This window comes from Cystoisospora suis, assembly GCF_002600585.1.
Source record: "Cystoisospora suis strain Wien I chromosome Unknown contig_3984, whole genome shotgun sequence".
NCBI classification, from domain to species: domain Eukaryota; phylum Apicomplexa; class Conoidasida; order Eucoccidiorida; family Sarcocystidae; genus Cystoisospora; species Cystoisospora suis.
In genome coordinates this window covers 696-18,968 of record NW_027156778.1, presented here as the reverse complement: position 1 = coordinate 18,968, position 18,273 = coordinate 696, and the positions used below count along the sequence as shown (strand labels likewise).

The window sequence follows — 18,273 nt, the reverse complement described above, 5'->3', positions numbered from 1 at the left end:
AGAGAAGATACGCCGGTATTAATATGATTTTTTACCTGCTCAATAATGTGTTGTAACTTCGGGAATGTCTTCGGAGAGTCTCTAGACACTCGCAGCAGTCTCTTGAGACCATCGCCAAGAGCGTAAGCATCCTAAACATATATGACACCAGAAGCACACATAGAATGCTACATACGTACATGCAGACACNNGACAGAGAGAGAGGGAGATAGACAGGAGATTGAACGTACGTTTTCATAAAGAGGCATCTACACATGCGGCTACATACGTACATGCAGACACACATATACATACACATACAAACATACGAACACTTTACATATTTCTGCCAGCATAAACTCATATATTAGAGCAATGGACATCTAAGAGCCGCCCGCTAACATACGTCGTCACTCCACTACACGATACAACATCTACTGTAGCTGTTCACTTCCACGTTGTGTTATCTTGAGGTGCTGCTGTATTACGAGCTCTGGCCTGTGGTTCGGTACATAAATCGGAGCTTGAAGGGTTGAGTCGAGAAAGAAAAAGCCTACCCTAAAGATCCCCTTACGATGTATGCCTAGTACGCCATCATAATCTTATTCAAGCGATTCTTTACCGAGATAGCTTGGAGACAAATGAATGGCATCCCCCTGCACCTTCTTCTTTCACTAAGGAATTCTCACAACACAGGAAGTCACAGCAGAGACAGGCGTCTCCCCGCTCCTTACAAGAAGAAGTTGAAGTTTCATCTTGTCTAAATCTGAAACACTTGCGCTTCCCGCCCCGTGCTGTCCACTCGTCTGTACATACAGAGAAAAGAAAACAGACCAGTCAACATTCCATTCTCCTAAGATCATTGTCAACACTCATAAAAGACTCATTGTTCATCTAAGAGACCATACACCTTGTCCTTTTTCTTCGTTCTCCTTCTCTTCCTCGTCAACTTCTCGGGTCTTTCTTCTCTCTAAGCAAGAGGTAGGGTATACGGCACAATGGTGGTCTGATACTACGTCTTCGACTAGGCAGTATTTACACAGTCTCTCAATGCTTCTATAGATCGACCAGTCATAAACTCCACCTCTACATCAGAGAGAGAGAGATAGAGATATGTTGAATCTTGCCTATTGCTGAAGGGCATCATCCTGTTTCTGCCTTGTGACAGTCACAAAGGAGAAGAAACATAAGAAAAAGGGGGAGGGCCTGTTTGTTGCATGCTGAGAGAGATGCAAGAAGAGTGTTTGTCAAGAGCTGTACACTATCAGACACTTGTGCTAAAGCGTCATGTGGGGTTCGATAGATACGACGTGTGTGTGGAAACAAAAAACAAACAAGTTGCTTGATGAGGTGCTATCAGCACAAGAATTCTCTCCCACTGTGAGGTCAGAGCTGGATTAAGAGGAGAAGGAGGAAGAACAGCAGATAGGGGTGATGGTGCTGGTCTATATATATGACAGCAAAAGGTAGACACAACTAGCCACTAAGGAGTACGTAGACATCGATCGCTTTGGTTCTGGTTCTGAGGGAGGGGATTGCATCTTTCCATGTAGAGGGACAGAAAACATAGAGAAGCAACGACACACACGATGAACCCTGACTATGGCCACGGACAGGTAGATACATATTGAGGATATTTTGAAGATAAATTGAAGATAGATGGGTGGACTCAAGACACATAGATAGTGTGCATGTGGTTGCATGCATGGAGGCAGAGAGAGGTAAAGACTGGCGATGCGCAGGCAGTCGCTTACGTGATTTCCTCCTCCTCGTTGAAGTCTCAGTAGAGACATTTCCTTCTGTTCTTCGGTCTTCAGCATTTTCTCCGCTTCTTCACACCAGAGCTCCGTCGTGATATTTACGGATCTTTGCATCAAAGACTGTACCAGATTCTGAAAGAGAAAGTGAGAGAAAGAAGAAAACAGAGCAACCCAGGCATGGCTCCCTACACTTATGAACCCTGCTGTGTGTCGATTCAACAATCATCGATGCTCTTTTACTGACTTCGTCTACTCTTACTACTTTGCTCGTAGGAGTCGAATCTTGAAGACTTCTGGCAATCTAGACCGTGTATATAAAGAGAGAAGAAGAAAGAAAAGAGCGTCAGCGATAGAAGAACACGAGAGAGAGACACGAGGAAGAAGAAAGATAGAGAATGAAATTCTCTATACCTGTTGCATGCGACGAGTTGTTTCCCTTCTGTCTCTTCAACAGGTCTATATATCTATATATCTGGAGAGAGGGAGAGAGAGACTTCTTGAAGACACCAAATCAGTGAAATAATAGAGGCGTTACGTAAACAGACCGATTCTGCCTCTCTTCTCTTCTATCGAGCCTTCACCTCGCCACCTCTTTTCACCATCTCGAGGCTTCAAGCCTTTTTCTTGAAAGCAGAGAGAACCGATCGATTCCTTTCTTCTCCAACAGACACACAGTTCGTTAAGTTCCTCTACCCTCTATTATCTTCAGAATTGTGAGGTTCTGCTGTCTCTCCGTGTGAACAAACAAGTCTTGATATCTTCTATGAACGAAGAAAAGATCAGTCACTTGAAGAAAGAGACAGCTACGCGAAGAATTCTTGACATGTGTTGCCCCACCCTCTCTCCTGGTACATTGAATTCTCCTACTCCGGGGGTGATAGAAGAAGCTGAGCTCTCAAAGATCGATCTCGTCTTCGGAAACAAGTAAGAACATCATCGTTAGGAAGAAGAGCATGGAGGCGGGTGCGTAACTTCTCCATCCATCGACCTTAACACTTCGTGAACCCATGTACACATACCCTACATAGAATACATCTATCTATCTACCCATCTATCTATCTACCTACATGATCTCACTCGCGGTGAAACTCAAGAAGACGATACAAGGCACCTACAGACACATACATCAGAGGCAAGCCGAAACTGACTAGACTTTCTCTCGAAAGAGAGAGACGTCTGAATCAATTTTAACAACGAACTGTATCTTTCTTCTGAACTAGGAACCGTGAAGAAAGAACAAGAAGAGGAAGAGGTGAGTGAAGGAGAAAGACGAGAGAGAGACGCAGAAACGACCATCAGAGCATATGGCTTACAGAAGGAAGCACGTCATCCGCGAATGCTCCGAAGGCAGCGAGGGGTTGTAACGTTCTCTCTACATACGACGACGCAGTCCGAGGAGCCTGGATGGGACAGAGAGAAATCACCCGAGTAAAACAAAGAGAAGGCAAGATGGACGAAGCACGCACCTCTCTCGCCTTTCTAAGAAACTTCCTGTCAGGAGATAAAGAATAAACCATATCAGTCCCTCACAACCTCGAGAAATATGAAAGAGCCCTCGCGTCACGTACTGATGAGCTGACGACAGGAGACTGCTATTGAAGCCAGCCCAATGCGTACACGTACACATATCTATACAGACAGATAGTTGTAGGCCAAATGAGAAAGCAAGGTTATCTAAACAAAGTGCATATTCAAAGTAATAGATTAGATGTGCTCGTATATAATATATGCACGTAGGAAAGCACGTTTGCACCGTATCATAAAACTACATATGTGCAGACATCTGTTCGCTGGCGTAGAAGAATGGGTACATTACGTCTCGCTTGCGTATATAGAGATGTGTATTGAGATATACAGAGATACATATGTGAATATACGAATAGGTAGCCAAGCACACATGGCACGCAGGTTTCCTTGTGTACTATTTGCCCGGTAAAGACGAGAACTATAAGAGGAGAGAACTTCAAGGGGGCAGGGGGGACAAAATAGAACATCGAGGCAAAACACGATAGCCAGCGACGACAAATACTACCCCCAGGGAGTTTCTTATCCTCTAACACAGAGCCGGCAAAATCGACAGCTCAGAGAATGGCCTCTCGGCGACGAGATTGTCTTTACTTCGCAATACAGAAACTCGAGGTGAAATAGAGAGACATAGACAAACAGTTGTGGGTGACTGCCTACTCAACCAACTAACCTGCTTGCTTGTCATTCGATAGCCTGCCGGAATACTTCGGAGCGGCAGAAGGTTTCGCTTTGTCATTTGCTGTATATACACCAGAGCTTGTTGTTCCTGTGTATAAAGAAAACAGAGGAAAACATACATTATACATTTCCCAAAGATTCACACAGGGAGAAGTGATTCGTCTTTAAGGGTGCATGCGTGTCATTTATCCCCACATTGAGCGGCTTATCTCTCTTCACTCCTCTCGTCTCTACAGGAGGCTTGTGTACAGGAAGGGAGCCTCGAAATCACGCTTTCCCCGCAAGATCAGCCAGTACGGTTCCCTCCTAGACATCCACGTATAGCAGCGGATGACGAAGGTATACACGATTCTGCATGTCTTTTGTTGTCACGTGTAAGTAGATCTTGAAGACCTTTCCGCTATATTAACAGCCCCAATCCGCTCGCGTGACAGACCAGACACACAACACCCACATACACATACGTACATGTACATATGTATGTAAGTACATGCTAACACCCCTATGTATACGTATATGTATACATATGTATGTATGAATATTGTATACGTCACCAAGCATTCCCCGGAAAACTACATGTTTACGCACATATGTATCCGCATACCTATAAATTTCCCTAATCTATCTATCTTCAGTCTTTATATCTATCTACGTCTACATAGGTGCAGACGTAGAAAGATAGATAGGTGAAGACCAAGGATATAAACACGTAACTATCGGGGAAGAACTTGACAGAAAAGGTATACAAAGCCGACCCCTGAAAGAAGAAAACGCTTGACTAGTTGACCCGGCACGTCGATTGAATCCACGACCTAAAACAAGACAACCTGCACTTACGCCACACAGCCTGCAACTGAGAAGGATTGCTATTGTATTTCTCTTGATAGGGGGTAAGAAGAATAGCCGGAGCCATGCACCAGCGTAAGGCGAAAAACTCGCCGTTCCTTCATGAGATAGAAAGAAAGAATGATAGAAGGGACACAGGAAGAGAAAGAGACTCCTTACCAGGTGTATTTGCGCCTCGCGTAATAGATATGAGGCATGACGAAAGATTCGCCAGAGAGACACAACAAGCTGACTTCCCTCTCGCAATTTCTGCTTTGCGTAGATTTCACAAGATCGGTGATCCATGTCTCTTTCTTTTTCTGCATTTCCTTCTCTTTCATTCTCTTCTTCTTCTTCCTCTTTGTCTTCTCCACCTTTGAAACAGCCCCCACAGCAGTGTCCAGGGAGAGCCTCGAGGGCTTCAGTTACGCCATGAACTACCTGCCATAAGGCCGCCTATGTGTATGATAGCAGAAGAGGGTGCAGGACAATACAAGGAAGCCAAGCCGTTCCAAGGGGAAAGAAATGAAACGAAGACAACACAAACCACATAGATGGATGGATGAATGAATGAAGAGATGAAGAGAGTCATCCCAGAAGAAGCCCGTCTGTCTCCTAGGGGGTAATGACGGTCTACTGCATGCAAAAGCGCTGAGAGAAAAAAAGAGAAGAGAGAGATGCATGCAAAGACGCCACCCTCCGAAGTTCTTTTCAGATCCAACTCATCACCCTGCTTTCTATACTGGAAAGACTGCGAATCTAGAAGAAAAGTGTCCGAGAGGTTGAAAGCACCGCATTGCTCATAAATTGGACTTTCTTTCTATTATCATGACCCTAGTTGATGACCCCGGTTGTTTCGCTTCTCACTCATAAGATCGGTCATAAATAGATAGAACCTCTTTCCTCTCCTACATCATGATTGTATGAGAGCATATCTAGCTATCTGAGTCTAGTTAAGACACACCGGCAGCAGGAGATGAAGGAGAGCTCACAGAAATTTCTTCTGATAGGCCTTTGCTCAGGGGGGCTTAGAGAGTCTCAGATGCATGATCACATCCACGCTAGCTATCTATCTATCTATCTAGCTTTCACACAAGCCAAGAGGCGTTTTGACAGAGATATACGGAAGAGAGAGGACTCGAAGAGACGTGTAGAATAGAGCAGAAGAAGGAACTTACTTCAAATAGAGGTGACATAGCCGGACTCAGAGCAGAAGAAGATAAGGAAGATGAGGGAGAGGTAGATACGTTATTATTTGGTGTACTACCTAGGGGGTGTATGGTCTTGATGTGATGGTGATCATCCTTCTGATTTCTTTCAGCAGTTTGAGAAGACTGCGAAGAAATTGTCGATCTCTCCTGTTCTTTCTCTCGAAGCGCAGCTGGGAAAGAGACACCTAGAGCTGATAAGAAAGGATGAGACGCAGAAGGAGATGACAAACGCGAAGGCGAAAGCACCCAGCAAAGAGAGGGAGGTGTAGAAGGAGCTTGTAACCATTGAACGACAGCTCCATAATCGGCTAATAGACGGAGAATACGAAAGCAAGAGAGATGCACAGTAGGTGATCCTCCTCCTGCACGAGACGAGGAATCCAAAGAATCTCCAGAGGTAAGCGGCGGCGGTCCTGTGAAAGATATGAGAGAAAAAGAAGATCAAAGATCCCAGTGCGTAGAAGAAGCGAACGATAATGGTAAGACCGACGCATCCATTTGTCATCACCTAGATATCGACCTAGAGATGATACACACGTATGTATCTTTCGCCTAACCAGAAGTACCTTTACAGACATATACCTGCATGGATGAGATATCTGTCTCTCTCCTGGTATCCATGTAGATACACTGATATAGGCACATAGGGGCCGGGAAAGGCGTAACCAGTACATATGGAGTTGAACTGGCAAGGGGCCTATATGACATGAAGAACCTACGACATGAGAATCAACCCTGGGCAAACGATTGACGCCCCCCACTACCGCTGAACTCCCGCCTACTCCAGTGCATGGACACCAAGAAACATAAGAACACTAGACTTTCTATCTTCACTTTCCTCTCCCATCTTCTACACATGCGCATCAGACAGAGAGACTACCTACCTTCACTCCACCAAGTCACTGATTTGCCTCTCTCTCTCGGCATGGAACATTCGAATGATGAGATGCTTAGCTCCAGGCAGGGAACTCGACTAACCAGTGTCCGGATACCGGTCCTACTGACGAAGAAGGGGGGAGGCCCGACACATGCATGTGCATATACGTAGGTAACTTTCGCCCCGTAATCAGTTGAGAAGAACTCTGAAAAGGGCGACAAAACGAGCCTTCAGGATGCTTTGCATGCACAAAGAAAACCATCTCTATTCCTTCTTCTTACCTCCTCCTGGAGATCCAACTCCTCCCCCTGTACTCTGAGGAGAAGAGGAAGTCTGCTGCTGATGTGTAGAGAGTCCTTGGGCTGTAGGGACAACTCCTTTCGTCAAGACACCAGCGCCAGAACTACGGGCAATAGCCGGGCCAGCATCAATATAGACCTTTATGATAGAGACAAGAAAGGAAAGAGACTGAGGTAAACACCGAGAAGAGAAGAGCTTCGCGGCTCTCTGCTTCTCATTTCGTGTATGGAAAAGACATGTGTCTTCTTCATAACCTAATGAAGAACATTCGGAGAGATCAAGAGATGAGAATGTCGTGGTAGCTAACAAAGCCTCGGCGACGTCCTTCTTCATCCACGTGATAGAAAAGCCAGTCGAGCAAGAAGAAGAGAAGGGTATGTTACGCTCTCTCTTATCTGATGAGTGATTTTTCACGGAAGAGAAAAGAAAAGGAGATAACAGAGGGTCCGAAAGGAAGAAAAGATGACGTGAGGGGTTATGATTGAATCGATATCGGAGAAGGCGAAGAAGAAGAATCGACGACAAAAACCAGAATGTCTGAAGAGAAGATAAAGGACACAAGTGTCTATACGAGCAAGTTATCATCTCTCATCTTTCTGTGTTTCTTTCCCCATCCTTCCATTCTTTCTTTCCTTCCTATCTTTCTTGCTTTTCCTCCTTCTGTCCTTGTTTCTCTTCTTCTTCACTTCTTCCTCCACGTACTTGGTCGCCATTCGCAAACTAAGCATACACACGGGGACAGTCTAGAGAGAACACCAGGAGAGAATCAGTAGGCTGCAGCCATGCAAGCGAGAAAGTAATCAAATAACGAAGAGCGAGTTAAAACCATTACGAAGCTAGTAAGAGCATTCATCAACAGACGTCCACCTCATAGGCGATACTCCTTCTACAAACTCTCGAAGAACTGCGTCATGCCACGGTTGAATGGATACCCACTCGAGTTGATGAGAAGACTCTACTCATCTTCTCACGCTTTTCTTTACCTCAGCCGATGACCTTCTCTCTTCCACGATCTCGTGTCTTTTCTTCTATCTATGCATCCAACTCTCCCTCTCTAATAGCCATAGTAGTCGCCTCAAGCAGAAGACTCCATGCATGCCACGTACATAGATGTATGTGACGCAGACTAGATCTGATTGATGTATTATGATAGGAACATTCTATAAGAATGTCGAACGACTCTTCCTTGTCTTTTCCTTGTACAGAGACCTTCATTACAAAGAGAAGAGATGAGCCACGATATGCAGAAGAAGAAGAAGATCAAAGGATGGATAGTACGGCATTCCCTACCTGCCCCATGTAAGGGATTGGCTTCTGATGGTGAAGACCGTCTGAAGAATCGACGAGTCGTTCATCGCAGAGGAGCTGCTGGTGAAGCTGCTCTTGCTGTTGAGCCTCGCAGATACTACACCATAGAGGCATAGACCAACGTGCTTGAAGGATTTGCATGGCTGGGAACGAACGGAATCGTGAGACCTCGCAAGGAGACATCCACGATTCCAAGACCGAAAAGAACCTAAGAGAGAAAGAACAAGAACAGGATGAGAAAAGTGAATGAGGACAAGTCTGTCGTCATGCCTGTCAGGATAGAAACAAAACACTATATGTTCGTGAGATGTACACCTTCATGCATGCAGTGTGGAGATTCGACTGCATATATACATCCTCTGTGTATCCACGGGGGAGATATATGTATAGACACGTATACATAGGTACGCACAAGTGAAGGCTAGTATATATGCAGATATAAAGCTCAAAAAGTTGCATAGGGCTGTGGAAAAAAAAATCTAAGGAGACAGAATAGGAGACGCAATCAGGAAAAAGACAGCCTAAGAGGAAGAGACGGTTACGAGTTCGAATCTTCTTATCCCCGCCCCCGTCACCATCATATAGATGTTGATGTAGTAGGTATGTGTCCTGACAAAACGAGCCAAGACCAAGCTTCTCCTGTCGCACCTCCTTTGAAAACAAGTTTACACTCCCCATACTCCCGAGTATGTAAGGGAGAGGCTCCCACCACACGCCTTGGATAGTTAGTCCCGCCACAATGGTAGGAGGAAAGAGAACGTGGCATGCATCTCTCTGGGTGTAGATATATAGCCAAGGACCCCGACAGGCATGACACCCCTCCAGGGCAAGTTTGAGTCTAGACTACGAGAAGAGAGCGACAGAACAAAGGACACCTGAACCCCCCTGATCAGGCTCTTCACACGCCTTCTTTATCTCATCATGTGTATATGTAGGAGCGCTGGGTGTATCTCGCGGAGATGCAGGGAGTACGTACACTCCTTCGATACCACACATCCAAGCCAGTGAATATCATCGACAAGGAAGGCAACAAGAGGACAACGAAGAAAAGAGATATAGGCAAAAGAACTACTGTGTTAAACAGCTTACCCTACAGTCGAAGCATGTGTCTGGATCGTACTAGTAAAAAGGCACAGAGAATCCCCTCTACAACTCCGACGTATAACCATGGAGAAACACGAATGATAGATCATGGATGACTCGTTGGTTGTATGTCATGAGGCACGTACAGCCCCATCATCCCTACACCTTACTGGAGTGTATCCGAGTATGTTGATAAGAAGGTTCCCTTGAAGGCAGGCTTGAACATAGACGAGAAAGAAGAGTCGATTGTCTGAAAAGGCAAAAGAGAAGCCATGCTTTCTCGTATACTTTCCTTCCTCCGACGGGAGGACTACAGATGGCAGCAACAGCAGGAGTTACAGACCTCCTACTGCCTCGCTGCCTGCGGGTGCAGTTACACTCTCAAGACCATCTCTCTTGTCTACCTTAAGTGTTGTTTGTATCACGCCAATACTTACAGCAGTATATGAACACGATGGAAGCTCGGAAGAACTGCATGTATTATGTGAACCGTTCGGCCAAAGAGAAGGAAACATTTCTCACATTTCTTCGACAGACAAGAAAGAGAAAGCACCGCCAAGAGGCAGATGTCAAGGTTCATGTTGTCGTGTATAGACGGAGATAACATGTCACCTAGATAGATAGATAGATGTCAGGTTTGTGCCCTAGGGAATTCTAGGGGCGCTAGGTAGTTTTTTCTTCCGTGCTGCTACCTCACACCGGGCAGCACTGACTGACCTTGAGGAGTTCTATTCCGAGGACATCTGAGAGGAGATAAAGACGAGATTGAAGTCTCTTGCCACATAGGCAATTTCTTCTGTCGTTCTCGATCTTCTTCTTGTTCAAACCACCGGATGACCTCCCTTCCTCATGTCCTTTTTCTTCTTTCCCCCGGATTCTTTCTCTTCCTTCTCTCTGCCCTTCAAACGTCCTCTCTCCTTCATATTCTTCAAGAGATGAACAGCCTCTTCCTTCTCGTCCTTTTCCTTCTTCTACCGCGTTGTAAATACAGCAGCAACAGCACCAACCGTATCTACCGGAAGTGGTGGTTGGTCTTTGCAGTGATTGGCAAGAAGAATCTTCACGATCTCTTTGTCTGAGCTTCCTCTCTTCTTTCATAAAAGATGAGTCGTTCTTCTTTGACGAAGGTTGTTCTTCTGTCGGAGTCTCTTCACAGTCTTGAGAAGACAAATCATTCGCTCGCGTGCTTGTTAAGCTTTCTCTAAGAGCGTGTTGATACAGACAAGAAGCTCGCCTATGTGCCCCAGTCGATAAGCGAGAGGCCAACCATAGAAAGACTGAAGGTTGTGTAGAGAGACCAGCAATGACGGCGACTAGAAAACGACGATAAACCTAGGCACAAGAAAACCGAAAGAGAAAGAGAAATGAATCTTGTAAGTTTATGAGTAATCTACACTTCATCCACTAGAGATAAACAAGAGACCTACCTATAGTACACAATACATGACATATGAAAAGCAAGGGCAACATTCACTCATTCATTCCTTCATTCAATAGAAAGAAGGCCACTACTGTATACATCACCCAGTCAACTGCTTTCTTGTATCGACGCTCTTGCAATCATCATATGTTGTATACTGTATCTTGTACTTTGTCTGCTCTCCCTCTTACAGCCACCTCTACCCCCCTAGGTCCTTCTTAAACCCTCGCCCTCCTTCCTCTCTCTTGTCTAGTCACATGGTGCTCTAAGTCATGAGAGCGTGGAAAGAGAAGGAATTGCAGAGATGAAGAATCTGCCCGACAGCCACTGAGAATGAGCTGAGAAAGAGTTCTTTCTTTCCGTAGTTGACACAGGAGGCAGGAGGAGGAGTACACGAAGATGACAAAGGGATTAGATACACGCAATGCTGGGGGCGGACGTCCACAGGGTGAAGAGATAAGAAAGTCGTTCATGTAGAGCGTTCTTACAAGAGCTTCTTTACGGCCTGCGCCAGGCTGAGAAGAAGGATGAGAAAATCCTTCTCTTTCTCCTCCTCGTGAGAATTGACGGGACACTTGAAGGGCATCTTGAATGAGACGATCAACAAAGAAATGTCGAATGAGAGCCTCAACTACTCACAGCACACACGCAAAGCGCAGACAGATAGATCGATTAAAGATGAATAGATAGTTATATTTAGGATAGATACATAGATAGATAGTGGAGGTAGCTAGATATAGCAATGATACCTAGATAGATACATGAACGACAGACAGACAGACAGATAGACAGACAGGTAGATAGATTGAAGATAGACTGGCGACAGCCAGGCACATCCATTGTAGAGAAATAGACAGAAAGACTATAGACAAATAGTTAGATGGATAGATAGATTTAGGATAGATAGATAGATTTAGAATAGATAGATAGATAGATTTAAGATAGATAGATAGAAAAATAACTTTGCGAGGAGAGAAAGAGCGACGGAGGCTTTCTTTGTTTCATACCTTCGCTGCCTTCTTCTTTCCCGGTCCCTTTAGCATGTTCAAGCACAGGGCGCAGTAGGTGCTCAAGAGCCAGCATCCACTCCTCCTCTACATGTTCTTCTCCTCGTCGATCCTGTGAAGCCACACCGTCGCCGTGCTCTTCTAACTGCTCCAAGCTCTCACTCGAACAAGCAATTCCTTCCTTCACCCAAACTTTCTTCTCTTGTGTAGTTGCCGGCAGCGGCGCCGGTGCCTCTTTTCTCTCCTTGTGGAACGAAAAAGCCGATATACACAGGGACTGTAGAAGGCCCTGTATTTCTCGCATAAGTCTTGCTTGTAGAGCTTTCTCTAACATCTCCGCAGCTACCTGTAAGTGTGAGAGTTCAAGCGGTAAGCCCTGTGATAAAGCAGAAGTAGGCTTCTGAACACTTTCCTTTCCGGAGGATTCACACGAAGACGTCGGAAAATGATTATTGGAAGATGAATGAAGAGGGGGAGAAGGAGAAAGGACAGGAGGAGAAGAAGAAGGACAAGATGGGGCGGCGGGCGAAGCAGAATGAGTCGGTGATGAAGTCTCATCTAAAGACGAAGAGGAGTCGACATTCTCCACGTTAGATGAGAGTTGCTGTTGAACGTGCATTTGAAGATCCGCTAGAGAAAGACAAGAAGGAGAAGAAGACGATGAGGGAGTCTCTTCTCTTTCTACATCTGTAAAGAAGGGTTTCGCAGCTAGGAGACATTCACGAAGTTTATTTAGGTCCTTCACAACCGTCTCTAATCCAACGTATCTCTTAAGTAAACCTCCTTCCCTCATGGGATTCATCCCTAGGATGCCTATCTTGTCATGACCTTCTATGTATCGATCTTCTCCTTGCCGATTCCATGCCTTCTTGATGAAAAGAGAACTATCATCTTCCCCGTTCTTTTCTTCAGCTGTAACATGTTCAGCAGCTCTTAACATAGCTCCAAATCTCTCCTGTCTGGCCTTCTCAAGAATCGGACTCTCAAAAAGATATGTGAAAGAAGAGAAGGAGGAAGATGACGGACCTGGGTACGTATCTCCGAAACGAAGATCTTTCTGTCTTGTGTCCAACAGTGCACAATTTTCGCCTTCGCCTCTTGCCGGTCCTCTTTCGATTCCCCCCCCTGTCGAGACACTTGAAGAAGAAGAAGTTCTCCACCTTCCCTTTTCCTCATTCAAAAAGATAAGTATCGGAGCCTTCTGGATAAGGCTTAAGACCGTCGACGTCATGTCCTCCAAGATCAAGCGACCTCTGTTCTCCTTCTTATCAACATGTTTTTGCTGTTCCTCGTCGTCTTTCTGTAAAGAGTTGACGGGCGATTCTCGTCTATCGTGAAGTCCTTCTCCGTTTCTGTCGAGATGAGTTCCCAGCCTATCTCCTGATCCAGGGGAGAATGAGGTGCTGGAGTTGGTTGATCTATTTTCACAAGGATTCTTTCCTCTGTCTTGTTGGGAGAGACGCGAGGAAAGAGATGAGGAAGAAACAACACTCATAAAACTGACGTTCTTTTCACGTGAAGGAAGATCATGAGAGCTATCTGACGAAGGAGGTGACGACGAAGAAGAAATCTGATGTTCTCTGATACCGGGGGTCGTATCTGAAGTGTCTAGACACGAAGAAGATGGAGGAGAAGAAGAAGAAGAGACTGGGAAATCACTGTTAAGGAGTGTATGAAGATCAGAGACAATTCGCTTAAAGATTTGATAACTACGAGAAAGTAGACGTAGATATCTCCTTCTTTTAAGTGCACTTCCTTTATTTCTTAAGAGAAGTTCAACGGCAACCCGTTGATTGTTCAACTGATGAAATATTCTTTCTGCACGAGCCTTATATTCAGAAAGAGGTGCGAGAATAGGATGGAGATCCCCATCTGCTTCATCGAGATCTGACGCTATAGCAGAGATCTCGACATAGTTGGATTGAAGAAATGACAGGAGTTGATTCTCCAGAGAAGAACAGGAACTAGAAAGAGAGGAATGAAGAAGAGATAAAGGAGAATGCCTGAAGGATAGAAAACCAAAGCAAGAAACAGCAAAGGTAGACACAAGGAACTCCAGGACAAGGAATCAATAGAAGAAGTCTTCGGATGGATGTCGGAAGAGGAGTTCGTGACCCCAGATCCAGTACATATATGTCTATATATATATATAGACCTACGTATATAAAACCTGAGTGTAGACAGATAGAAAGATATACGGGGGTTATACGCCTATGTGCAGCAGAAGGCACGAATGTATATGAAAAGATACACAGCGCAGGACATTCAGCCCTAGAGAAGAAGTGAGAGGAAGGAGAGAAGAGAATAGACGCCGTCGCTTGATACAGAACTCATCGGGAAGGAGTACGTACGCACGCACTAGGTCTCTATAGGAGGACGAGCAGAATAATACAGTGTGTGAATGTACAACTGTTCTCCTACAAAGGTATGAAGAATAGAGAGCATCTGCACATGAACATAAGAAAGGATAAAGAGAATAAATACCTCACAGTCCCCCCCTTCCCCCGGGGTCTATGCTAGGAAAAAAATTGCACAGGTGATGGAATGGAATAAGGGGGAAAAATGTAAAGAGTAAAGCAGTGATATGTAGGTACTTGTAGAAAAGAAACAGTGTCAGCCAACAGATATCTACAGTATACATAAAAATATATATACCTATCTATAGTTACGTACTTGCGTTTCTCTAGAACGTAAGCAAGAGGGTTCAAGTCCTCTATTGTTTCTTCTGGTGAGGTTCCCGTCCCTGGAACGTGTCCGTGGGATTCTTCAGCACTTTCCGATGACTTCCCGTCACGTGTCGAACTTCTGTCCGGCTTTGTTTCTTCACTACTGCTAAGTCGGTCCTTCCCATTTTTTCTCGAATCTCCATTGAGAAGAATCTGAGAGGATGATGATGATGACGCCGCGCCGCTATCCGAGCCATTGCTAATGTGCCCTGCGCTGGGACCTCCGGAGTGTCCAGTCCCCCCCCGCTTTCCGGAGAAAGTCTGAATTCTGTCAGCGAGTGTACGTACACTTTGTCTAGTGGAAGAGGCCCCGGAGGAAACTTCACTGCGGTCTGACAAGTACGTCTGAGCAAGAGAAGATCGGATATCTGTCGAAGGACGAGAAGGAACGACGAAAAGGGAAGAGGTAGGAGACGAGACAGGCGCTCCTCCTTCCATCGTCTTCTCTGCCGTCAAGGCAGATCCGCCGGTGAAACCACAGCCGTGAAAACTCCACTTGGACAAAGGTAGAACTATCAGCAGATGTACACACTCCTCCACGGCAAAGCCGGTTGCCACTGTACGTATTAAGGTTACAGAATACTAATCAGTACAAGTACAGCCATATCGCCAGTCCCCGAGAAGTGTGCTCTTTCCTAAAGGAGTCCGACAGGCGCTTTCGCAGCCCCCCTGCTTCGCTAGCATGAGAGAGAAGATCCCCTAGCTCTTGCTTGGAAGTGACTCGGACGAAGGAAAAAGACGACAGCACGACTGCGCTCACATACCGGAGAAACGTTTGAGTAGACGGACAGGACTCCCGCAGTCTGGCCACATATCTCTTATAGACAAGGTGTGCCGAGTCCACAGTTGCTAGTCGTACGCAGGAAGGAAACTCACATCCAGCTGAATTGGAGTCGCCAAGTCAGAGGCAACGTTCAAGAAGGGTTGCTTGACAGGACGAACGTTAGCTGGTTAGGGCAACGGACCAACTCTATCCTGTACAAGGGGTAGATTGGCTTCAGATATAAGCGCAGACGACCAAGTGAACATGCGAGGAAAGCTGCCGGGAAAGAAGGGACATTTCCTATAGGCGAGCGAGTGCAAAAAGGACAACAACCAGGAATCTCTACTAACGAAGAGTTCAGCAGAACAAGTGAACAAGGCTCAAGTTGCGCTCCTGCATGCATGCCGAGAGGGAGCATGCAGAGAGTGGAGGTCATCGGAGCCCATCACGTCTCCGACGGATAATGTCTTGTACTCTGATTTTGTATGTGGACTCCACGCAGGCAAGTCAGGAACAGGGGCCTGACTAGAAATCCTCTCTCTCTGAAAGGATCTTTTCTCGCAGAGAGCCTGTCCTAACTTCTGTGTCGCCTCCTCCGAGTAGCTTTGTTCACACCCTGGTCATCACAGCGGAAGTAAGTGTCCATTTCGCCAGTGGAGTTCCAGCTTTTCTCGCGTACACAGTCAAAGACGGTCGGCTCCCCGTATTCTGCTCCTTTGGGATGCTGCCGTAAAGTCGATGGGGCTTGAACAGGATATGACATCATCCATAACTGTCGGAGACCTGCGCATAGCAGAAAGGTTGTTTTCGTCATACACACTTGCGCGAAGCGACTATGCGCCTCAACAATGCTGTCCCACGTTACACCTGGAGTTGAGCCCACGTTGATCAGGCGGCAGCAGTAGCCTTTCCAGTGGCCCCCGCGGGTTGCATCCAGGGAATGACAGACCCGAAGCCGTGTCAGCGAAGCGAGGCTGGTGCAGCGGGTGGCGCGAGACCTAGCGACTACTTGAGTGATCTTTTATTTTTCGAACCGGAGCAACGTATGAGTCAAAGTGCGACTCTGCCCTCTGCCGTGGGCAGTGCTCTTCCACGCTCATACACATACTCCTCCTTAGATACATAACCGTTCGCGGCGTACGCGTAACGCCGCGGCGACGCATAGCTCGAGGGAGAGGAGCCGCAGCGCAGGCGTTGCCCTAACGGGCTGCGAGAGATAGGGTCGGTCACGCGGAGCCGCAGCGCAGGCCTTACCACTACCGCCATGCAGGATGGTTGGACCGCCAGCACTTGCGCGTTGCAATAGTTCAGATCTTGCGGTGTGAGGACCCCACTGCGCCTCTCGGAGTTCCCCATGTCTCGCCAAGACCCGTGTCTCCCACCTAACAGAAACTGGCATTCGCTCGTCCGGCTGCACGTCTTGCGTTCTCGTGACGCAGAGTCGTCTCAACCGAGTACGCTGGACGTCAGCGTTCTTGGTCCAAGTCCCCGGGGAGTGGCTAGCTGCTAAAGGCAAGCTGTTGACCTCCTGCCTGCTCTCTTTTGACAGACGTGGGTAATGTTCTGAAACTTGGCAGCTGCGACGAAGCTCAATATACGGTACCATGGAGACGCATCGATGGTGGGTTTAGTTGATGGTCAGCTCACTGCTACGGGCCTTGCGCGCGAAGCCTGTGTCAGAAGGTGTCCTGCGACTCTCACTGACAATGCTCGGGCCAGCGCTCCTCCGCCGGCGCTAGCAACGTTGTGACATTCCGTAGCCAACATCGCTGAATTATGGGGTTTACCAGGCGTAGTAACCCTGAGACTAATTTTGTAACATGGAGTAATTCGATCGGCGGATGGACCAGAAGTGGGACCGCAGCAGTCACCTGCCGAACTTGCTGTTCCGAGGCGAGCCCCGGACTCTCTCGAATGATTCAAACAGCTTCAGCCCCGTGGCGAGAGGTCGGTAGCGAAAGCAACCGGCTGACCGGCTGTTATGCGGTCGCGGGGAGCGTGTAGAGAATTGCACGCGGCGAGAAAAAAGACTCCAGTTTCAATCCTGCTCCCGAGGCTTGCTCGGACATTCGCAGACCCTAGGAGCATGCAGCTGAATACCCCGGATGCACCGTAGGTGTCTGGGGCAGTGCCGCAAAAGACACCCCGCTGATTCCCTTCTTGTTTCAGGCAAGATGAAATCAGCGTACATGTGTGCTGCCCGCCGGTACCCGCGGGACTATAATCTCAGGATGGCCAGTGCCTCGGGTCGCGACGACGGCTTGTCCGGGCGGCGTCACACTACACGCCCATCGCCTCTGGCACGCCGAGCTCTGTGTCCAAGGCGGCACTCCCGGCTGTCGGGACGTTCAGGAGCCGGGTGCACGCTCCCACATATGCTGGTTTCCGATAAAGCGCACAGTCCAGCTTCCTGCGAGAGTTGCTTAACTAGACCTACTGTTTCTCAGAGAAAGACTGGGATTTTATTTAGATTTAGTCAGTTCACCCGTGTCGCAGAAAATTTGCTCCCGGCGGACGAACCACTGAACAGTCCCCCGATTCCTGGCAGGTCCAGCACTTCCGGTACAGCAACTTCTATTTGGCAGCGGGCGTCCCGTAGCCACTGCACTCTAGGGACCTCTTGCCGTAACGGGAAGCACTTCCAGCTGCTTGTAACAGAGTAACAGATTTACTCTAGCAGTTCACCGGCTAATCATTAGCCGAGTGGACACTGCCATATTTACACGCAGTATGGATCGGCGTGTGCGTGACGGGAGAGTTGTCGATGCGTCTTTCTAGGTATGTACCTGTTAGTATTCTTGAGACACTT

At 47.0% G+C, this 18,273-nt stretch overlaps 1 protein-coding gene across 1 annotated transcript; it reads right to left on the bottom strand.

The window, feature by feature from the left end:
- Positions 1 to 35: 35 nt before the first annotated feature.
- Positions 36 to 15,808, bottom strand: CSUI_007528 (conserved oligomeric golgi complex subunit 2). The gene is made up of 14 exons (XM_068067673.1): positions 14,649 to 15,808; positions 11,976 to 13,978; positions 11,457 to 11,599; positions 10,266 to 10,880; positions 9,719 to 9,798; positions 8,448 to 8,673; positions 7,139 to 7,694; positions 5,948 to 6,393; positions 4,950 to 5,225; positions 3,937 to 4,032; positions 3,053 to 3,139; positions 1,734 to 1,871; positions 654 to 785; positions 36 to 131 (listed from the first exon to the last, which is right to left on the bottom strand). Exons 1-13 carry the CDS (start codon positions 15,137 to 15,139, stop codon positions 654 to 656), a joined length of 5,289 nt encoding a protein of 1,762 aa, XP_067920351.1. The 5' UTR covers positions 15,140 to 15,808; the 3' UTR covers positions 36 to 131.
- Between the last annotated feature and the right edge of the window lie 2,465 nt (positions 15,809 to 18,273).